General features: G+C 46.2%; 2 protein-coding genes across 2 annotated transcripts; both read left to right on the forward strand.

Moving 5' to 3' along the window:
• Positions 1-113: 113 nt before the first annotated feature.
• LOC310812962 (cilia- and flagella-associated protein 57-like) lies at positions 114-17,974 on the forward strand (the record flags this gene model as incomplete). Its single annotated transcript, XM_083681743.1, has 22 exons — positions 114-270; positions 408-721; positions 1,446-1,705; positions 1,978-2,158; positions 2,478-2,630; positions 3,070-3,209; positions 3,551-3,716; positions 3,861-3,974; positions 4,899-5,111; positions 5,740-5,913; positions 6,305-6,466; positions 6,802-6,957; positions 7,702-7,795; positions 8,705-8,895; positions 9,109-9,282; positions 9,719-9,877; positions 10,102-10,245; positions 10,785-10,901; positions 11,981-12,115; positions 15,068-15,211; positions 17,246-17,381; positions 17,796-17,974. The coding sequence occupies 22 exons, from the start codon at positions 114-116 to the stop codon at positions 17,972-17,974; spliced, it is 3,663 nt and encodes a 1,220-aa protein (XP_083537869.1).
• Positions 17,975-19,775: 1,801 nt separating this feature from the next.
• LOC310820317 (transmembrane protein 125-like) lies at positions 19,776-20,498 on the forward strand (the record flags this gene model as incomplete). Its single annotated transcript, XM_083691899.1, has 1 exon — positions 19,776-20,498. One exon carries the CDS (start codon positions 19,776-19,778, stop codon positions 20,496-20,498), a length of 723 nt encoding a protein of 240 aa, XP_083548025.1.
• Positions 20,499-24,400: the final 3,902 nt, after the last annotated feature.

The following is a 24,400-nucleotide window of genomic DNA, read 5'->3' on the forward strand; positions in this document are numbered from 1 at the left end:
TTACCAACTGTCTCACACCTTTGCTCGGTCATGTCTATAGCCGAGAGATTCACTAGATATGTGTATATATACTTGTTTTTTCATACAGACACAGGTGAACGTAAGAACCGACCATGGCTGCTGTTGTAGCCCAGTCCCACTACATCTTTGGTTTGAGAACAGGTGTGACAAATAACCTCTGCTACTTCGATGAGCAAACTGTCATCTTCCCATGTGGGAACAACTGCGTGCGTTACAACATTGACCAGAGATGGCAGAGGTTCATTCCAGGTAGAGTTGCCTCTCTTGGATAGCCTGATACTGATAGTTCTTCACAGATGCATTGAAATGGACAAATGAGAATCAACTTCATTTGTTGAATCTCTCTCTATCTATCTATCTCTCTCTCCCCCCCCCCCCCCCCCCAGGCACAGAGAAGAGTCAGGGCATGCAGGCTCTGGCCATCAGTGCGAACCGCCGCTACCTGGCGGTGTCAGAGCGCGGTGAGAAGGGCACCGTCACGGTCTACGACCTCCAGCACGAGCAGAGCAGGAAGAGGAAGGTGCTGAACGGAGGAGAGGTCCCCGTCCAGGAGTTTGTCTGCATGGCCTTCTCCCCGGACTCCAAGTACCTGATAGGCCAGGCGGGAGGCCCAGACTGGACCCTGTTCTACTGGATGTGGGAGAAGCAGAAGCTCATGGCCTCGGTGAAGACCAGTGGAGCCAGCAACTCTATATACCAGGTTAGACAGTAGGGCCTCTGCTCCTTGTCCAAGTCTTGTTTATTTGTCATTACATTGAATACAACAGTGCAACAAAATGCCTGAGGCAGAGCAGCTCTACAACATCAACAATAGAATGTAATAAGGATAATAGTTAAAATAGTAAGAAACAATAAATACAGTAAAAAGTAAATATATTTTGTAGCAGCAGTAAAGGGAGTAATTGTAGAGCGCAGAGTGCAATGTCACTGAGCAGGAGGGGTCAATACAATAGTCTAACAGCCTGAGGGTAGAAGCTATTCCGAAACCTGTTGGTCCGGGATTGGATGCTTCGGTACCGTCTGCCCGATGGAAGCAGAGAGAACAGGGGGTGACAGTGACAATGAATTATGATCTTTTCTCCATCGACAGTGACACTAATCCCAGGGATGCACATGCAAACTGCACTCCCAAACGAAAAAACACACCCAAAACATCTCACAACACACACACACACACACACACACACACACACACACACACACACACACACACACACACACACACACACACACACACGTAGAATGGCACTGAATATGAACAACAACATTTGAACGCAGGCTGTGTTCCATCTAGAGCGGACGTACCAAGTATGAATATTCTCTGAATAGAGTGCATTTTGGAACACAGCCACACTCAATGTGCAGACATTTGAAAGACATCCTTTATTTACGCCACGTATAAACGCGCTCCGATCACTCCGCAGGTGAGCTTCAACCCCCAGGACAACACTCAGGTGTGCGTGAGCGGCACCGGCGTCTTTAAGCTCTTCCGCTATGCCGAGGGGACGCTGAAGCAGTCCAACTTCCTGAAGCTGGAGACCCAGAACATCCTGTCCCACACCTGGATGTCTGAGGACCGGGTCATCGCCGGCACAGACACGGGCAGGCTGCTGGTGTTTGAGTCAGGTGACCTGCGCTGGGAGATGAGCGTTGCCAGCAAGCCGGCCAATCAGGAGAACGACAGGTCAGGAGGTCACAAGTCGAATCCAAAATCGAATGGAATCCGAATTGTATTCGTCACGTCCATCGCATACAGCTGTAATTGATATGGTGAAATGCTTTGGTGTCTTGCTCCTCGATCAACAACAGTCAACAATAATTAACAAATCAACAATACAATATAATATAGTCATAATAAAACAGTGACAGTAGTAGTGCATAAGCAGTCCCTACCACTAAAACCGCTCTAAGGTGATACGGCACTCAGATTGTTAACAATGTCCTTACACTGCACAGACAAATAGAGAAGAGGAAATCAGAGGACACCAAGACAGAGGGAGCCTCTACGCTGTTACCCAGGGTCACAGCCATCACGTCCTACTCGAAAGGCTTCGCCTGCTCTGCTGGTACAGGGACCGTGTGTCTGTTTGAGAAGACGGAGGAGAAGGACAACTACAGGAAGACTAGAGAGATACGGGTAGATATGGCAATGCGGCTCATATGAGAACTGAGGTGACCGTTGGGGGGGTCTCGTTTGAAATGTGTACAGTTTTCCGTGCATTTACAATGTGTGTGTGCGTGTGTGTGTGTGAGCGTGAATGTGTGTTCACTTGCATTTTTAATGTGTTGTAGTAGGTGTATATTAAGAAGTGTTCTAGTGTATGTTTCTGTGTGTGTGTGTGTGTGTGTGTGTGTGTGTGTGTGTGTGTGTATGTGTATGTGTGTTGTAGTAGGTGTATATTAAGAAGTGTTCTAGTGTGTGTGTCTGTGTGTGTGTGTGTGTGTGTTCCCTCCAGATCCCTCCAGATCCATGCAGTAATGAGCCCAGCCATGCGGAGCATCAGGAGATAGTCACCCTGTGTATCAGCCCCTCAGAGGAGACTCTGGTCACCAGCACAGACCGTGGCCAGCTCTATAGCATCACCCTGTCCTCTGCTGAGATGAGCAAGGTCAGGAGACAAGTCATTATGCTAGGTCTGAGGGTCTGGGCACAACCTTTTCCTTCCTTCCTTTACTTCATTCCCTCCTTCATACCTGCCTCTCTTTCTTCTACCTTTCCTTTCATTCCTGCCTCCCTTTCTTCTACCTTTCCTTTCATTCCTGCCTCCCTTTCTTCTACCTTCCCTTTCATTCCTGCCTGTTTCTTCTACCTTTCCTTCCTCCCTTGAGTCCCTCCAAACCTTGTTTCATTCCTCCTTTCTTTCTTCCTTTATTCTCTTGTGTATTCCCCCATTCATTATTGAGAGGACTGAGCAATGAGATTGTAGTTGGGTGTAGAAACCTCCTTACACCTGTTGGTTTCTCCTGTCAGATGAGGCATTTTAGGAGAATTCAGACCCAGGCTCATACCTGTCATTTGTGCTCTAAATGACATATGTTCTCCACTAGGGGGAGCCAGCTCACTTTGAGTACCTGTCCCATTCCTTCCACTCCAACGTCATCACAGGCCTGTCCATCTGCATCCGCAAGCCAATCATTGCCACCTGCTCCCTGGACCACTCTGTACGCATCTGGAACTTTGAAACCAAGTAAGAGATCGTCTCAACTATTCCTATATAACCGAGTCGAGATGGTAAACTCACTCCTCAAGTTCAAATACCCCCAACCGCGCTGTCCAATAGCTAGCTAGGGTATTTGAGGAGAAGGTCACGTGTGTTGGCAAGCCAGAGGTCGCAAGTTCGACTGTTTGCAACAACTCAAGGCCTTTTTTTCATTGACTAAATACTGGGAATATGCAGTGTTGTGTCTACCCCGTTTTCCACCGATACGATTACAGTACATGCCATGTGAAGAAAAATCGAATCTTAAATGCATTGAAACACAATTTTCGATCCATATCCGATGTTGTCATGTGTCTTGACTGTGTCAGTGTGTTGGAGCTGTATAAGGAGTTCCAGGAGGAGGCCTTCAGCGTGGCCCTGCACCCCTCCGGTCTCTTCCTCCTGGTGGGCTTCTCTGACAAGCTACGCCTCATGAACCTGCTCATAGACGACCTCAGAACCTTCAAGGAGCTCACCGTGCGGGGCTGCAGAGAGGTGGGGGATGTGTGTGTCAGCGTCTGTCTGTGTCTGTCTGTGTGTGGGTGTGTGTGTTTCTTTGTTCAGTTTGTGTGCGCCTTAAATGTTGCAAGCTTGCGATGTCAAAACAATATGTGTCAGAGGCTTTTTCTCTCTTCCCAGTGTGCTTTCAGCCACGGGGGACACATGTTTGCTGCTGTCAACGGGAACGTCATTCACATCTACTCCGCAACGACATTTGAGAACCTTCTGAACCTGAAGGGCCACAATGGGAAGGTGAAAGACCTACTGTAAAGAGACATTTAAAGAGGGTCACAGGTTCAGTTATAATGCTCCATAACACTCCAGAAAGTCAATAGCCGCTTTTCGATAGCGGTGCCAGTGCTTGCCAAGGCTAACTAGCGGCCAGCTAGCGCTCAAAGCCCAGTGCTTCGAAGTCTTATGAACAAGCCTGTTTGGGCTTTCTAGACGGGAGCCCCAGAGTATAATTTGTTTACATTCTGCAGTTCATAAGATGGGGAACACCAGCAAAACATTTAAAATCCTTCAGTTTCCCAACAGGTTCTGGTAACTTAAGCAGTTTATGGCAATTTTATTTGTAAAAAGCACTATTCAAATCGATTTCATTGTGTAGTTACAGCAAGCTAACTTGAATTATGCCTGCCACCCACCAAGTTCGCTAGCCAACTAAAGCACTTAGTCTGGTTCCTCTCAAAGTTTCTTCCTTCCAGGGAGTTTTTCTTGCCACTGTGCCCTATGTTTTTCTCCCCTCTGGGGAGTTTTTAGCTTGGCTTGCTTTTTGGGGTTCTATGGTTCGGTGTTAGTTCATATTGTTTGTCTTGTATTTATTGTTTATAAAGTTTAGTATTGTTCTTGTTGTGACTTTGCGACATTTGCCTATGTAAAAAGTGCCGTGCAAATACATTTGATTGATTGATTGAGTATCCCGCCCTCTCTCTCAACCGCACACCTAGCCCACTGCACGACTAAGGACCAGGGGGTCGAGTTTTAAACACAGAATAGGCTCACAGTCCGCCCTGTTGAAGCCCGGGAGTGACTGTAGAAAAGCATTTGTCCTTATCACACACTGTTACACACGACGTAAGCCCCGCTGTGGAAAGCCGGCAATCCAACACCTACCAAAGTGTCTACGTGGAAACCTCGACTCATCTGAAACCCTTCATCTCGGTATGGTCTCAGGTGCGAGCCATCGTGTGGAGCTCAGACGACAGTCGCCTGGTGTCGTGCGGGATGGACGGAGCCGTGTACGAGTGGAACACCCTGAGCAGCAAGCGGGAGTCGGAAAGCGTCCTCAAGTCCTGCAGCTACACGGGGGTGACCATCTCCCCCGACGCCAAGACCATCTTCGCTGTGGGGACAGACTGCACCCTGAAGGAGATCCAGGACTGTCAGGTGAGGGAGTTGATCTGGGAGTGTTCTACTGTACGAATACGCTGGAAAGGCTGTGAAACTCTGTGGTTATATTCATGATTATACTTAGTGTGCATCCATTAGAGTAGGCTCTCATTAGGCGGCCTAAGATCCTCAGACAGAGCCTTTCTGGCTCTTCCAGAGTCTAGACTGAAGACAAAAGGTGACCATGCCTTTGCCATTAGGGCCCCTAGACTCTGGAAAGACCTGCCTGAGGATATTAGGCTAGCAAGATAAGTACTCTCTTTTAAATCTCTTCTTAAGAACTAATTTTTATAGACTAGCCTATAATTGATGCTGCCCTTATTCTTTTGAATGTGTTGTGTTTTACTGTTTTTCTACTTTTATTTTGATGCTGCTATTTTTCTTTTTTATGTGTCTGTGTTTTACTGTTTCTACTTATATTTTGGTTAGGGTTAGGGTTTTTATCTATTTGTAAAGCACTTTGTAATTAAAAAAAAAAAAGGTGCTATATAAATAAAGTTTATTATTATTACTATTATAATGCTTGTTTCAATGGAAGGTGGATTCTCATTAGAATAGGTGTATGTTGTAGTATTTGGGTGTCAGTCTCCTGGTCCTTTCCACCAATGGGGGGCACTGTTGTCAGATCCTCAGGGAGGTGGCTGCAGAGGACGTGGCCTACACCACCATCGCCATGTCCCGCTCCGGGAGGATGCTCTTCGCCGGCACCTCCATTGGCACCATCAGGGCCATCAAGTACCCCTTACCCATCCAGAAGGACTGGACCGAGTACCAGGCCCACTCTGGCCCTGTCACCAAGGTGGGTTGGACCAAAACATGGTCAACTGGGACAGTACACTATCTGTAAGAGGATGAATTTATCTCCCAGCCAGGTAATGCCCAGTCTAATCATCACAACTGTATTATCACTGTTAAAGTCAGCTTGTTTTGCATCATATAGGTATGACTTCTCTGTCTATGCTGTTGTTTATGAATGGGTCCTCTAACGCAGTGGAGGCTGGTGGAGGTAGGAATCGGAGAACGGGCTCATTGGTAATGTATGGAACGGAATGGAGAGCGGTATCAAAACACACGATTTCTACCTCCACCAGCCTCCCCTGATCTAACATATCCGACGAGATCGCCCCCAGCATGTGACGGTCTGCTGATGCTGAGTGAAGGACTAGAGGTGAATGTGTTTCCCTCCTCAGATGGTGATGACGTTTGACGACCAGTACCTTCTGACCGTGTCTGAAGACGGATGTCTGCTCATCTGGAAGGTCATCGACAAGGAAGGGAGAGGCATGAAGAGAGACAAGGAGATCACCTATGCTGAGGAGATCCTCATCACCAAGTCCGATCTCGAGGAGAAGGTACTAGGGTGTGTGTGTGTGTGTGTGTGTGTGTGTGTGTGTGTGTGTGTGTGTGTGTGTGTGTGTGTGTGTGTGTGTGTGTGTGTGTGTGTGTGTGTGTGTGTGAGTGAGTGTGTGAGCATGTGTGCGTGCGTGCGTGCGTGTGTTCACTTGCATTTTTTATGTGTTGTAGTAGGTGTATATTAAGAAGTGTTACGTATATATGTGTGTGTGTGTGTGTGTGTGTGTGTGTGTGGGTGTGTGTGGGTGTGCGTGCATTTGTGTGAGAATAATTAAATTGTATTAAGTGGCATCGTTTATGAGATTTTGACAGTTGATGTTTCTCCCTCTCTCAGAACCAGATCATGCTGGAGCTGAAGACACGGGTGGAGGAGCTGAAGATGGAGAACGAGTACCAGCTCCGTCTGAAGGACATGAACTACAACGAGAAGATCAAAGAGCTCTCAGAGAAGTTCATCCAACAGATGGAGTCGCTCAAGACCAAAAACCAGGTCAACTGACTTCTCAATAGCTGCTTTACGACAGCGGTGCCAGTGTGTGCCAAGGCTAGCGCTAACCCTAACCTTAACCCTAACCCTAACCCTAACCTAACTTTCTAGTTCCGCCCTGTATATGATCTCCAGTTTGTTTACATTCTGCAGTTCGTAAGGTGGTGAATTATATGGAGACAACATTTCAAATCCTCCGGTTTCCCAATAGGATCTGATAACGTCAGCACCTAGTGTAACATTTTATTTGTAAGCTATTAAGCTTGAGCGCTATTCAACTCAATTAGATTGTGTAGTTACAGCGAGCTATGCCTGCCAACCACCACATTCGCTAGACAACTAAAGCACTTGGATGATAAGAATATCCCGCCCTCTCTCTAAAACGTGCCCGAGCCCCATTTGGCCTCATAAGGACCAGGGTGGTAGAGGAGGCTAAAAGCCTGAGTTTTAAGCACCAGATAGGCCTGGAGTAAGCACCGTTGGAGCCTGGGGGAGACTGTGGAAAAGCAATTGGCCTTGGCCCGCACTGCGTAAGCCCCGTTATGGAAATCCAGCTATCGTTAAATGATTATACTGACGACTGCTGATGCAACATGAAACAGTTTGAGACTTCTAAACTGCATATACTGTCCATCCATCCTGTTGAGTGTGAATCATGTTTTATTCAAATGTTAGCGATTTATTCAGTGCTGTTTTCTGATAAGTGAAACCTTTGTTGGAGGTGTCAGTCCATATGTCGTCCTGTAGGTTCTGAAGACGGAGAAGGAGAAGATGGAGATGAGTCACCAAGAGGCCATGGGAGAGGTGGTGGAGAAACACTCCAGAGAACAGCAGGATTTCGGTGAGGATAGAAATCACTGCATAACGCCCACGCTCTTAGAGAATTGCAAATGCCACATATAACACCCACGAGTCCTTACCTCTTTATTAAATGTTTAACCTTCGATAAAATGTTTTATTCAAATTCAATATTTTTTATTCAAATTCCGCCTTAACAGAAAAATACCCAGAAGACATAGAATCAGACTGTGTAGGCTGTAGAATAATGTACTGTATGGATCTATCTGAGCACACAATACATATAGATATGGATATACATTCCGCTATGGGCATATACACTCACTGAGCACTTTATTAGGAACACCTGTACACCTTCTCATGGTAGAGGTGGTGTAATGGTGTGAGGAATGTTTTCTTGGCACACTTTGGGGCCGTTAATATCAATCAATCATTGCTTGAATGCCACAGCCTATTTGAGTATTGTTGCTGACCATGTGCATCCCTTCATGGCCACAATTTACCCATCTTCTAATGGCTACTTCTAGCATGATAATGCACCATGTCACAAAGCAACAGTCGTCTCAAACTGGTTTCATGTACATGACAATGAGTTCAGTGTTCTTCAGTGGCCTTCCCAGTCACCGGATCTGAATCCAATAGAACACCTTTGGAATGTGGTAGAACGGGAGATTCACAGCTTGAAAGTGCACCTGAAAAATCTGCAGGAATTACGTGATGCAATCATGTCATCATGGACCAGAATCTCAAAGGAATGTTTTCAACATCTTGTGGAATCAATGCCACAAAGAATTGAGGCTGTTTTGAGAGCAAAGGGAGACCCAGTATCAGTATAGTGTTCCTAATAAAGTGTTCCATGAGTGTACATACTTGCTTACAAATGTGTTCACTGTAAGTCTCTTTCGGGTGGAAGTGTCTCCCAAAACCAGAGTGATTCTGTTACTCTCCACAGAGTCCACCAGTAACCAGAAGCTGATGCTGGAGTACGAGAAGCACCAGGAGCTGCAGCTAAAGTCCCAGCGTATGCAGGAGGACTACGAACGCCACCTGCATGCCATGGAAGACAGCAAGTGCCGCGCCCTGGAGGATCTCACCCTGTTCTACGAGTCCAAGCTGCAGGAGAAGATGTTGATGCTGGGACAGGTCAGGGGGGGACTTGAGGGACGGGGGTGGGGCGGGTCCGTCATGAACCGACAGCTAAAAGTTTTGTTGCGGGGATGTAGTCGTAGGCTACCTTTTTCACAAAGCTTGATACTTGAGCAATGAAAATATGAGCAATTCTTGCCCCTTGCAACTGGAAGAGTAATAAAGCCATTGTAGTGAATGTGTGTGTGTGTGTGTGTGTCTGTTTTCTAGAGCCAGGACGAGTCTCGGCAGCAGGTCCGGGAGTTTGAGGAGTCCAAGAAGCAGATGGAGGAGGACGGAGACAGAGAGATCCAGGACATCCGCCTCAAATACGAGAGGAAACTACGGGAGGAGAAAGAGATCAACCTGCGCCTGAAGGGAGAGACGGGTATCATGAGGAAGAAGGTGAGTGAACCGAACAACGGACACCATGGAAACATCTCTTCCATCTTCTCTGCCTCTCCTTTCCCCCTGTTAACGTGCTTTCTCTTCTTTTCTAGTTTGTCTCCCTCTATGAATTTCCCATCTCTCATTGACACCCAGTTAAACCAGCTGTGTTCTGTTTGTTTGTTTCATCTCTCGCTCTCTCTCTCGCTCTCGCTCTCTCTCGCTCTCTACCTCTCTCTCTCTCACTCTCTCTCTCTCTCTCTTACTCTCTCTCACTCTCTCTCTCTCTCTCTCTCTCTTACTCTCTCTCACTCTCTCTACCTATCTCTCTCACTCTCACTCTCTCTACCTATCTCTCTCACTTGCTATCTCTCTCTCTCTCTCTCTCTCTCTCTCTCTCTCTCTCTCTCTCTCTCTCTCTCTCTCTCCGCCCACCGGTGTGTCATGATGACAGTTCAGCAGCTTGCAGAAGGAAATAGATGACAGGAACCTGGACATAGAGAAGCTGAAGGTGGAGCAGCAGAAGCTACAGGGGGTGATCAGGTCCCTGGAGAAGGACATCCTGGGCCAGAAGAAGGAGATCCAGGAGAGAGACGAGACCATCCAGGACAAGGTGGGGTGAGCAGTGTGGCCGAGAGCAGATAGGGGCTTACGATCACTCGCTGTGGTCTCTGTGCATCCAGGTTACAACTCTCCGTAACCCCCACACAGTCTCCCTCCCTCTGTCACTCCCTCCCTCCCTCTTACCACTGTGTGGGGAGCTATCCACTGTTGTAAAAAACAGAAAATAGTTAACCAAATACCCCCCCCCCCCACACACCTGTTTCCTCTCTGCAGGAGAAGAGAATTTACGACCTGAAAAAGAAGAACCAGGAGCTGGAGAAGTTCAAGTTTGTTCTTGACTACAAGATCAAAGAGCTGAAGAAACAGATCGAGCCCAGGGAGAACGACATCAAAGAGATGAAGGAGCAGATCCAGGAGGTTGTGTGTGTGTGTGTGTGTGTGTGTGTGTGTGTGAGTGTGTGTGTGTGCGTGTGTGTGTGTGTGTGTGTGTGTGTGTGTGTGTGTACGTGTACGTGTACGTGTGTACGTGTACGTGTGTGGGGGTTGTGTTTGAGAGTGATAAGAGTGCTCAGGAGTCTCATCCCATCCAGCAGAAGTGCTCCCTTTGTTTGTGTGTGTGTGTGTTTAGTCTGAGATCAGAAGCCACACATCTCTATAACTGAACAAACAGCTCCTGTACATATACAGTATACCATGCATTCCACTCCACGACACGTTCATGTCATATTGACTGAATTAATCACTCTTTTCATCTCAGTGCACAGCGCCAAGTAGGAGGGAAACAAAACAAACATACTCTGCAAGCTTATTTCAAGAACATTGTAGATTCTTTATTTTGTCTGTACAGTGCATATCACACAGATATTCTCCATCGTTCGTGAATGCTATCGCGATGTGCTAAAGTGTGTATCTCAGCGTGTGGATGTCTTGACTGATGCTCTCCTGATGTGCTGTAGATGGAGGGAGAGCTGGAGCAGTTCCACAAGAGGAACACGCAGCTGGAGCTCAGCATTACAGAACTGAAGCTCAAACTGAAGGCCACGGATAAGGAGATGCACAAGGAGATGCAGAGGGTGAGGAGTGAGGGACGTCTGCGTTAATAGTACGGGCATCAATGTAGAGGGATGAGAGGGTTTTGGAGATGTAATGTCCATTATGGAGAGACTGAGAGCATGAGGATGGGAAAGAGCTGGTTTATTTATGGGGTGAGATTAATGGAAGTAAGACATGCTTGACTAAATAAAGTTTGAGTGTCTTTGATTCTGTATAGCCCAAGGTTGATCCAAAAAGTCAATAATACACCCAGCACTTATTTTTGAAATAGAAAAATTAATTGTTTTCTCTGTGCTGATTTATGCATTAAACTATCATTTATTTTTCTATTTCAGAGTGCTGGTCATATTATTTACTTATTAGGCTACAAGTTACCCATGTTACATTTACATTTACATTTATGGCATTTAGCAGACGCCTTTATCCAAAGCAACTTACAACAAATACATTTGTTTAAGTAAGTGCATCATCTATCCATCAGTCATCATAAGAAAAAGTAATCAATGATCGGACCAGGGGCCATTGCTATTGTCACAATGCTATGCTCTTTTTTTAAACAGGAGAGAAACTTGTACAGGGGGGTAGTGGGGGTGAAGAGGTCTTGTGTTAAAATGGCAGCTCTATGTCTTAAAATGGCAGTTCTATGTCTTAAAATTGCAGCTCTATCTCTTAAATTGGCAGCTCTATGTCTTAAAATGGCAGCTCTATGTTTTAAAATGGCAGCACTATGTCTTAAAATCGCAGCTCTATGTTTTAAAATGGCAGCACTATGTCTTAAAATTGCAGCTCTATCTCTTAAATTGGCAGCTCTATGTCTTAAAATGGCAGCATGATGTCTTAAAATGGCAGCTCTATGTCTTAAAATGGCAGCTCTATGTCTTAAAATGGCAGCTATGTTGCAATACATTCAAAAGGCTTGTGGCTACAAACCTGCAACCCCTCGTTATCGTGCTACAAACTATCAAAAGCTCAGACGGCTGGTCGAGGTACACTTCTAAATGATCTTGTCATGTGCCGTAGTGGTGGGTGGTCATGACAGATGTCGGTGGCATTAACCTGGAGTTGAACCCACATAGCTCACTGTGGCCCTTCTGTACAGGTGCGGGATGTGGAGGCTCTGGTGCGCAGGTTCAAGACGGACCTCCACAACTGCGTCGGCTTCATCCAGCAGCCCAAGAGACTGAAGGACAGCATACGAGAGCTGTATGACCGCTACGTCCAGCAGAGTGATGTGGTAAGATACACGACGTACATGTTAACATTGTGATGAACAGTCTGGACCACAAATATCAGGGAGAGAAGTCAGGAAACAGTACAGTTGGCGTATACATGTTCTTACTAGCTCTGCAACTAGGCTTCTTTGATGATCACTCTCAAAAGTGGTCTTTTTATACAGGAACATAGCCCACCCCTCTGGTATTCTAGTTAGGGGAGGGGGAATAGGAGACAACTCCATCTGACAACCCCATCTGATCTAGTCATAAACAGCATTGCGAGACAGGCTACAGGTCAAAATGTGTAACCTATGAGACCATATAACAGATACCCAGTTGCCTAACAAAAGACCACCTGCCATAAAGCTTCTCCCAGGACCCTGTCCCACATCCCTTCCCGTACTTTTCCACTCCACAAATCACACCCTGACCATATGATGTTAGTATCCTGTGTTGTGTTCATATATTCATTCTTACAATCTATCACTATACACACACACACACACACACACACACACACACACACACACACACACACACACACCCTCACAGGCTCAGAGACACACACTTACACACATCAGATGCTTGAGCCTCTAGTCCAGCAGCACTCTGTGACCACTAGGACTGTGAGGAGATGGACACAGGAGGCTGATGAGGCTCTGCAGGACTGTTTTGAGACAACGGACTGGGAAGTTCTCTGTGAGTCACATGGGGAGGACATTGATGGTCTTTCACATTGCATCTTGGACTGCATTAACTTCTGTGTGGAGAACACCGTACCTACTACGAGGGTGCGGTGTTTTCCCAACATCAATTCTTGGATTACAAGTGACCTAAAGGCCCTCCTCAATGACAAGAAAAGAGCCTTCAGGTCTGGTGACAAGGAAATTAAGTGGGTGCAGAGGTGCAGAGGAAGCTCAAGGAGAAGCTGAAGGAGAGCAGGGACACTTACAGGCGGAAGATGGAGGACAGCCTGCAGGACAGCAAGAGAGGTGTCGAGCAGCGTGAGGAAGATCACTGGTTACAAGCAGGCTAACGACCCGCATGTGGCTGGAGATCTGGACAGGGCCAACGAGTTGACTCAGTTTTTCAACAGGTTTGACTCTACCGGACCAGCCCCCTTCCCCTCCCCCTGCCCTGTCTGGACCCATTCACACCTCTCATTATGGCTCAGGAAGGCTGCGGGCCCTGGCGGTGTGAGCTTGAGGGTGCTCAAAGTCTGTGTGGAGTACTCCAGTACCTCTTTAACCTGAACCTCAGTCTGGAAAAGGTCCCATCAATGTGGAAAACATCTGGTACCGGTACCAAAGAAAAGGAACCCCAGTGTGCTGAATGACTATAGACCGGTAGCCTTGACATCCCACATCATGAAGACCATGGAAAGACTGGTGCAAGCACACATGAGGCCCCTGGTGAAGACGTCCTTGAACCCCCTGCAGTTTGCCTACCAGGCAGACATTGGTGTGGATGATGCCATCATCTACCTTCTACACAGAGCTCACTCCCATTTAGATAAGGCTGGCAGCACTGTGAGGGTCATGTTCTTTGACTTCTCCAGTGCATTTAACACCATACAGCCCTTACTACTTGCGGATAAGCTGCCGAGGATGCAGGTGGACTCCCCCATTGTGTCCTGGATTACGAACTACCTGACCAACAGACCACAGTTTGTACAGCTGCAGGGATGTGTGTCAGACTGGGTGGTGAGCAGCACTGGTGCCCCCCAGGGGACAGTTCTGGCTCCCTTCCTATTCACCCTCTATACTTCGGACTTCAGGCACAACACACATACTTGCCATCTGCAGGTTGTCGGACAATTCTGCTATTGTGGGATGTATCAGTGGAGGCCAGGAGACCGAGTACAGAGGACTGGTGGACAGTTTTGTTGTGTAAGTGGTGTGAGCAGAACTACTCAACATCAGCAAGACAAGGTAGATGGTGGTGGACTTTAGGAGGACTAGGGTCCCCCTGTCTCCTGTTTCCATCCAGGGAGAGGACATGGAGGTGGTCCAGAGCTATAAGTACCTGGGGGTGCACCTGGACAATAAACTGGACTGGACTGGTAACACAGGTAACACAAATAAAGCCGGCCAGAGCCGGCTTTATTTCTTGAGGAGGGTCAGGTCCTTTGGCGTGTGCAGGACTCTGCTGAACATATTCTACCAGTCAGTGGTGGCCAGCGCAGTGCTGTACGCGGTGGTATGCTGGGGGGGCATCATCAAGGAAGGTAACACCAAGAGGCTGAACAAGCTTATTAGGAAAGCTGGTTCTGTCCTCAGTGTCACCCTGGACACTCTGGAGGAGGTGGCCAATAGGAGGATGAGAACCAAACTCCTGGCCATCATGGACAATCCCTCCCATCCCCTACATGTCACTGTGGCAGAGCAGAGAAGTTCCTTTAGCAACAGACTATTACAACCACGTTGCACTAAGGAGCGCTATAGGAGATCTTTTCTGCCTGCCGCAGTAAGACTCCTCCTCTGGCTGGCTCGATCGGGGTGATCAGAGTCAGGCTGGGGGATGTTAAATCATACTGGACTGTTTCTTACTGTATATAATGTTCAGATGTCTATTTTATTTTATTCTATTATTCTATTGTCACTTTATTTTGGTGTTGTTGTTTGTGATGTGAGCTGCTGTAACGTCTTAATTTCCCCTCTGGGATCAATAGAGTATCTATCTATCTATCTATCTATCTATCTATCTATCTATCTATCTATCTATCTATCTATCTATCTATCTATCTATCTATCTATCTATCTGTCTGTCTGTCTGTCTGTCTGTCTGTCTGTCTGTCTGTCTGTCTGTCTGTCTGTCTGTCTGTCTGTCTGTCTATCTATCTACCCCTTTAATGGATTGATTAGCAATGAGCATCCGTGTCTAAATGTTGACAAAATACATCTGCTGGTCATGAAGACAGGTCAGCTAGAAATGTGTGTGTGTGTCTGTGTGTGTGCGTCTGTGTGTTCCAGGTGGACATCGTGGGCGTGGATGCAGACATCCAGAGAGAGTACGGCCGTCAGAGGGAGCACCTGGAGAGGAACGTGGCGTCCCTGAAGAGGAAGCTGGCCAAAGACACGGAGGTCCATAGAACTGACAACGTCAAGATCATGAAGGTGAGAGACACACGCTATCACCACCCTACTAGTGCACTACTGTGACCATCTGAACATGGCACCAAGATGACAAGTGACAAAACACTTTTTATATATACTGTATATATATATATATAGATAGATAGAGATATAAATATAGATATAGATATAGATATAGAGATAGAGATATAAATATTGATATAAACGTCATGAAGACCATGGAAAGACTGGTGCTAGCACACATGAAGCCCCTGGTGAAGACATCCTTGGACCCCCTGCAGAGATATAGAGATAGAGATATAGAAATAAATATAGATATAGAGATAGATATAGATACAGTGGGGGAAATAATTATTTGATCCCCTGCTGATTTTGTTAGTTTGCCCGATTGCAAAGAAATGAGCGGTCTATAATTTTTATGGCACTTTTATTTTAACAAATAGAGACAGAATATCAACAAAGAAGTCCAGAAAAAACACATTATATAAGGTTATAAATTCATTTGCATTTGATCGAAGGAAATAAGTATTTGATCCCCTACAAACCAGCAAGAATTCTGGCTCATACAGACCAGTTATATGCCCATGAGGCACACAGATTAGTCCTGTCACTTTAAGAAAGTACTCCTAATCTCTGCTTGTTATGGGTATAAAAGACACCTGTCAATAGAATCAATCTCTTCCATTCCAACCTCTCCACCACCATGGGCAAGACCAAAGAACATTCAAAGGACATCAGGGTAAGAGTTGTAGACCTGCACAAGGCTGGAATGGGCTACAAGACCATCAGCAAGAAGCTTGGTGAGAAGGAGACAACTGTTGGTGCAATTATTAGAAAATGGAAGAAATACAAAATAACCATCAGTCGCCCTCGGCCTGGAGCTCCATGCAAGATCTCGCCTCGTGGGGTAAGGATGATCATGAGAAGGGTGAGGGATCAGCCCAGAACTACACGGGAGGATCTTGGTAATGATCTCAAGGCAGCTGGGACCACAGTCACCAAGAAAACCATTGGTAACACACTACACCGTAACGGATTGAAATCCTGCAGTGCCCGCAAGGTCCCCCTGCTCAAGAAGGCACATGTACAGGCCCATCTGAAGTTTGCCACTGAACACTTAAATAATTCAGAGAAGGCTTGGGAGAAGGTGATGTGGTCAGATGAGACCAAAATTGAACTCTTTGGCATAAATTCGACTCGTCGTGTTTGGAGGGAGAGAAATGCTGAATGCTACAATCCCAAGAACACCATCCCCATCGTCAAACACGGAGGTAGAAACATTATGCTTTGGGGTTGTTTCTCTGCTAAGGGTACAGGACGACTTCACTGCATTGAGGGGCCAATGGACGGGGCCATGTACCGTAAGATCTTGGACGAGAACCTCCTTCCCTCAGCCAGAGCATTGAGGATGGGTCGTGGATGGGTCTTCCAGCATGACAATGACCCAAAACATACGGCCAAGGCAACAAAGGAGTGGCTCAAGAAGAAGCACACTAAGGTCATGGAGTGGCCTAGCTAGTCTCCAGACCTTAATCCTATAGAAAATTTGCGGAGGGAGCTGAAGCTTCGAGTTGCCAAGCAAAAGCCTTGAAACCTTCAGGATTTGGAGAGGATCTGTAAAGAGGAGTGGACCAAAATCCCTCCTGAGATGTGTGCAAACCTGGTGACCAACTACAAGAAACGTCTGACTTCTGTGCTTGCCAACAAGGGTTTCTCCACCAAGTACTAAGTCATGTTTTGCTTGGGGATCAAATACTTATTTCGTTCGATCAAATGCAAAAGAGATATAGAGATAATGTAGAGATATAGATATAAATATACATATAGATATATAGAGATATAGAGATATAGATATAAATATACATATAGAGATATAGATATAAATATAGATATTAATCTATAGAGATAGATATAAAGAGATATAGATATAGATATATAGCTATCGATATATAACACAGTGTAACAGAAAGGGAAAGAAAAGAAGGAGAAGGTTCTCTCATTGAATTCATTTCAATTATTTTTTAACTGCTGATAATCAGTGTGATCTCCCTGTAGGAGAACGTGTCTTTGATCAAAGAGATCAATGATCTGAGGCGGGAGCTGCGTGTGGTGAGGGCTCAGGTCTACGACTACCAGAGCCAGGCAGGGAACAACCACAAGGCCAAGAGACAGAGCTGCTCCGACCTTAAAGGTGAACAAAACAGCCCACACCGTTGACCTGTATGTCTTTGATTGATCCTTCATGGATGCAGTTGATCCTGTTTAGATGAGATACAATGTAGAGCTGTCCCATGACACACTGAAGAAAAAAAAAAGCCTTTGGATCGACATAAAAATGTGTTTAATCAACACACATTATCTTCTTTGATTAAACAAATGTGGGTTGATTGAACACATTTCAATCATGTGGAACGGATGTGCAAACATTTTTTTACGTAAATCCAAAGGCCTTTTTATTTAGTTTTTTTGCAGTTCAAACACTTTAGCACACACAAACGTTTTTGCACGTACATAAAACCAGAGCCATACAGCACCGCTACGTACAAGATGACTGATGAAGATGAAGTATTAATTCTAATTAATCCCCCCCCCCCCGTTGCCATAGCATTGACCTCTGGGGAGGAGAGCGTGATTGTGAGGCTGAACTTTGAGGAGGAGGCTGAGCGGATCCTCCAGCTGCAGCGTGTGGAGATGCAGAGGCTGAGGCAGGAGATCCAGGGCCAGGGGCAGAACCACTCCCTACGGCCCCCCTCCACCACCAAGCTGCCTGCTCTCACCACCTGATGATGAGAAGGCTCTACCCACAAGGGTAGAGGTTGGATTAGACCGGCTTTCTTTAGAATCAATCTCACTCTGGTGGAAACCATATGATATGTGTTGTGTATGCAGAGTGAGTTTAATGGTGGAGGCCTGTAGACTGATGGGGATGGGTTGGGAGTTGATGCTGTGGTCTGGCTACAGTGTCTGTCACAATAGCCACTGTGTGAAATAGTGTAATAACCCTCATTCAACGGTCAAACGCCAGGTCTGCAGAATGATATTTAGCTTGACTACAGGCGGACGCTGAAGAATGTCGCACTGTACAGAAAATAAAGAATCTACAGTTTTCTTGAAATAAGCTTGCAGAGTATGTTTGTTTTGTTTGATGAACATCATTATCATTTCGTACATTTCATCATGAAATCATCACACTATAAGTCTAAACTTCAGTACGTTTGGTATGATGTTTAAGACTGTGCTGCTGCTGGGCTGGGCTCGATTAGAGAGCCTCCATTGTGGTTGACACAAGAGGTCAGCTCAGATCATGTCATGTGTATGACGCCATCAGAACAGCCATTATCTCCACAGAACAGCCATTATCTCAGGGACACTGACATCACCGACCCCCCCCCCACACACACACACACACAAACCTCTCCAGCTCAGTTGTTGTGTTCCTCAGCCTATAGATAGGCATTGTCTCTTATACTATCACACTGCAAAGCACTGGAACATGTCACCCATCCCACCCCCATGTTAACAAACACTCATCTTGTCCCCTATTCCCACCGCTTTTGTGTGTGAAGTGTGTGTGTGTGTGTGTGTGTTTTTCTTGACTTTAAGACGAGATGGAGATTCCCTTGTGAGAAGGGGGGGGTGTCCTCTCTCATTGTCCCTGTGGAATGGGTGAGAGTGAGTCAGATCCCTCAGTCACTGTGGCACTGTGTCATCAGACTGGCCATCTGGTGGCTGAGCCAAGCACACATCTCCTGGCTGCCCACCTGACCACCACCACCAACAACACTATCATCACCACTCATGACCATTGTCCCAGAATCCCACCTTCTGTGTGTGTGTGTGTGTGTGTGTGTGTCATCTCTGACTCTGCTGCCTTGACAATGACCACATCACACTCTGAAAGAGAGAGAGAGAGATTGTACTGGAGCCTACCCCAGCTAGCTGAAGAGGGGATAAGGCCGACCTTTATGCCCAGGAGGACTAGTCGTCACCAGCAGGATCTCCCTCAGGAGTGGACTCTCCCACTACCGAGGATTTCTACATCACCACAATCATGCTGTCAAAGTTCCTGCACTTTGACCATAGAACTGTCTGGTTGACTGTCCAGATGACTTCTCTAGTGCCCTGGGAACGCACAGCTTGGTGATCATGGATGGTGTTAGCCAGAGTCCAGGGAGAGCTGTAGAATGTGTGTCCATCATGGCCCTCTGACAGGAGGGTAAACACATGGGCTGGCTGGACCAGGGTGAGAGGAACAGCAGCGTCTGTCTTGACTGAGTAAGTGACCGACCTGCATTCATACACATACGCAAAGAGCAAGTCTAGAGAACATGATTTTAACATGAACATGATTTTAAACACATACAGTATTATGTTGATTGTTGTTGATTTTTACAGTTTTTTTTTAACTTTTTATCAACGGTAAATGAGATTGTGCACAAAATAGGAGAGGCATCCAGCATATATTTACACAAGCGTAGTTCATATAGCACCAGTAAGTCAGGCTATTTTAAACTCTCTCAGGTATCAATCTGACAGCGGACCGGTCTAAGAGTGAGAGAGGAGGGGGGGTCAGTCAGACATCATCATGTCTGAGATGGAGTTCTCACCCCCTGGGCAGCCCAGACCCCCCCACGTGCGCCCGGACCCCAGCCTGATCCAGCAGCGCGTGCTGGACGAGCAGGTGGAGCTGTGGTGGTTCCGTGATCCGCGGCGTTCCCTGCTGTGCTACTGCGCCTCGGTGAGCCTGGTCCTGAGTCTGGGGCTGGGCGGCGTGGGCCTCCTCTCCACTACCAACACCAGCCTGTCTGGAGAGTGGCGCCTGGGGCTGGGGGCCACCCTCTGCCTCCTGGCCCTGGCCGTGCTGCTCAAACAGCTCTTCAGCTCCGCCGTTCAGGACATGAACTGTGTTCGCAGCCGCCGGCGTATCGAGCAGCTGAAGAGTGGCGGACAGGCAGACCCCGTGCTGATCCTGGTCACAGGGCTGGCGCTGGTGCTCTGCGGCGGGGTTCTGCTGTACGTGGCGCTGGCCAGCGGGCTCCATGGGCCCGGGGGGGTCCACAGAGACATGTTCCTGTCTGGGCTGGTTCTGCTGGGGGCCGGGGGGGCAACGGCTCTGGCTGTGGCCGGGGACGCTGCGCTGGTCTACCTCCGGGAGAGGAGAGAGAGGAGGAGGGCGGAGAGGAGGAGGAGGAGGAGGAGGGGAGGGGCAGGGAGACTGAGAGACAGAGCGGTCAGAGTGTTGACGGTGTCAGCGCAGGCGAGCCAGGCGGCGAGAGAATCCACCTGCAGCAGGACCAGCCTCATCTGAGGAGGAGAGGAGGAATGAAGGAAAAAGGAGAGGGGAGGAGAGAGTGGTTGATGAAGGAGATGAAGACGCGAGAGGAAGAGGGATATCCCTATCGTACATTCCCTTCCTCATTGAGAGAATACCATGCCTCTCCTTCCTTGACCTACTCAACTGGTAACAGAGTGCTTCTGCTGCTGCTGGCACTCTGTCATCCTGTTGACTAATGCTCACCGCAGATGACTGTGTGTCCCTGGAGTTATGGGACTAACTAGGCTGTACAGGGTGTCACCAGACCCCAATACACACACACACACACACACACACACACACACACACACACACACACACACACACACCTGACCCTGAGTCCCTCAGTCAGGCTTGCCATTGTTTCTATTAATGTCACGTAACGTTCCCGTCACTCTGAGGCTGGGCCGTGTGTGAGAGACGTTGGCACCAACAGGGACTCCCAACAAGCCACAACAAGCCTATTGTCTCATGGCTTGTGTGTTGGACTCTCTTTTTTAGTTTAATGAGACAATGAGAGAGTATAGTGTAGACTATAACATCATTTTTTTATTAATATGATGATGATTCTTGTTCAATCTCTTGGCTGTATAGTTTGTGTTCTCTGCTGCTTTTGAGGACAACGTTGAGAGACAGTGACTCAGTGAAAACAGGCTTTTGGCAGAAAAATATGACTTGCCATCTTCATCATTATGCTATGAAAATTAGCTAATGATATGACTGAGGTTTCATTTTCAGTAATGTAATCTATTTCTCAAGGACATTTTCAAGATATTATTTACTAAGTAGGTTGTAATACAGTAATACAGTAATCAAATCAATCAATGTCAACCATTTCATATAAGCATTATGTATAAGTACATAAATATCACCTATTGAATGGATCTTAAACATCATTTAAAGTTAACACAAAATAAAATAAAAATAAAATTCATAAGACAAACATAGTACATATACATCCAAAAACTCCATGATGTTTTATGTTTTACAGATAGATCAGTAGCATTGTGTGTTGAGAAAATTAAAATCATAGAACATCAAACAGTATCTTATATATATATATAATATCAGTTATATATTCATTATTATGCTGACAATTGGTCTCCATTAGTGCCTTTCATTGGAGCTAAAAGTGCTTCCTTTACATTCCTTCAGAGTGACTCCTTCTATTCTCTCTCCTTTCATTCATGTCATATGTGTGAAATCAATAGCTCATCTTCTCAATGAAACCTCCACTTAGTCACTCAGCCGAAGGTAAGCATATTCTCTCCAGCAGTCTCTTCTACTCTTCTATCAGCCAATGGTGAACTGGAGATCGTCATCACTGTCCTCCAGCCCCTCCCCCTCCTCCTCCTCCTCCTCCTTCTCGTGGCTCTCTGCCCTCTCCCTCTCGCTAGCCTGGATGTAGTTGTCCTCTATGAAGCCGTCGTCATCATCATCAACCTGGCGTTGGATGTGCCCCCGCCCTCTGCCCACCATGTCATGCCCATGGTAGGTCTCCTCCTCTGGGCTGTACTGGCTGGCCATGTCCCCCTCGGGCAGCAGGAAGTGCCGGTAGCTGGCCAGGTAGCGGTGGAAGAGCCGGCACTTCACGGCCACCACGATGAACAGTGAGATAGTGAGGGCTGAGGCCAGGGCGGCGGCCAGGTAGGGCCACGTGTGGAAGTTACCGTCTTCAACTGTGAGAGGCAGGTGAGAGGGAACGGGGTGGAGAGTCAGAGGATGTCTTTGTGTGATTATGAGGAATATGTGGTTATTCCACTCATTCTGAATCTACCCTGTCATTAATAAACAATACCAAAACTCCAAGCTGAAATGTCAAGATGTGGAATGCCATTTCAGTGAAAACTGATACCATGTTTAAACGTGTAGAATGAAAAGCATGAATCTGGCAGTTGACAGAGGTAGTAAACAGTGGAATGACAACCCAACTTGTTAACTTACCACCATTTAAGGTATTTTTATCTGCCTCAGTGGTAGCTGCCTCCTCCATCAGGAGTCTTCTCTGAGATCCTTTGTTTTCTCCATGCAGGGCAAATTCAGAGGGATGTGCTCCTGCATTAAGCGCTCCCCAGAAACAAACAACTACCATAGCACTGCAGCCCAAGGGTCCCATATCTCTCCTGCAGAAACAATAGAAGATTTAAGAGAATCAAAAGACAAGATCACTTGATCAACATTTAGTGTCACGCCTGAGGTTGCTTTCTGGTGACTCTGGCGCCCCCCTCTGGCTATACGGGTCAGTGCCTCCCAATCTACCTTAAATCATATCACCTGTGTGTTCTGTCCCCTGTTTGAATAAATAGCCGGTGTGTTCCCCATATCTTCATCCGAGATTCTCCCCGTCTGTAGTGAGTACCCTGTCTGTCTGCCTGTATCGTTATCCCTGTGATTCCCGTTCGATTTATTCTAGGCCTACCACTTGTTAAGTGTGTACATTATTTATACGGAGCTTGTTTTCTCCAACCTTGTTTTAGCGTTTGGTCCCCGTGTTTGTTTGTTCCCCACTCCCTACCGTTGCTATATTAAAACCCCCGTTTTAACACGACTGAACGCTGCTGTCTGAGTATCTCTCCGCACTTGGGTCCACCACACTACCACCCACCCTAACAATTTAGAAGCTACAGTATTCATAAACCATTTGTGCTTCGATAAAAAGAAAAGTTTGAAATCGAATTAATTTACCTATTTTCATTGACTGGAATGTCTGATATCGAAGACAATGCTGCCTTGCCCTTGTTCAGTTACATTGGATTCCAGTCTTGATGCTTTACTGTAGGTCCTAGTATGTAGAAACTGTTTTAATGAACCTACTCACCTGCCCTGATCTTCTTTCTCTTGGCCCTGGATTAGACACACTGAGAGACTGGCTGAGGACTGTCTTGAACTTTATTCTGCAAACATACATACACCTCAGCTCAGCTATTTACTTGATACAGCCCTTATCTCAATTCAAAAAGCTGAAAAAAACACTTTTATACCATGAACTGTACCTTTTCATAAAAATCTGATGTAATAATATGACAATTAACATGACTGACACAATAAAGTCTCAATGTCAACTCCCAGCCAAGTTGAAAAGTGACTTATCAACCATTTCCAACCACATTGACATTATATTAATACTAGTCACGATTGTTATCGGGCTTGTTCAGTTAATTATCATCAATTATCATTAATTATCACCTCAATCACAAATACCATAATGAAAATGAAATGCATGTCATTGTTGGGTCTCGTGATACAACGTACAACAAGCCATTACTGTGTCAACCAATGTGGTCATATGACCACTTCATTCTGTATAACTTACTTTACTCAACAATATTGTTATCTCTTCATATTGATATTAACATATTTCTTACAGTAGGCCTACATACCTGATGTGGACAATGGCTGTTGATAATCAGGTGGATTACAAACTGCAGCTCTGAAGATTGCCAGGTATTTGTGTCTCTCTGTTTAGCTCTTAAACATTGCATGGAGACATGTTGTGCAAAGGTTCATGGAGGTGACACCCTGCCTTGATCGTACCCTGAAGAGGTTAATCAGTTACTTGGTAACTTCATGACTTGGTTTGTCATTGATATGTCACTTCCTCTATTCAGTCAAAGGTTCAAGAATGTTCAGGTAGTTAAGTCAAGAGTGGATGAAATGTGTCCTTGTCAAAAGTGGGGATATGGCAATTTTTACTATTTTGCTTCAATTTCAAAGCAAAAATATAGCTTAATAATAATTTAATAATTTAATTTTTTATCACGTCTTGTGTAAAACACAACACTTTTTCAACACGTCTTGTGTAAAACTTGTGCTTCTTTTCGTTTGGCAATCAGATAAATATATTTTACTGCAAGTGGTATGAATTGCATTTCATATCTATATAGCAAAAAAATTTC

This window comes from Argentina silus (genome assembly GCF_951799395.1).
Source record: "Argentina silus genome assembly, chromosome: 1".
Lineage (NCBI taxonomy): Eukaryota > Metazoa > Chordata > Actinopteri > Argentiniformes > Argentinidae > Argentina > Argentina silus.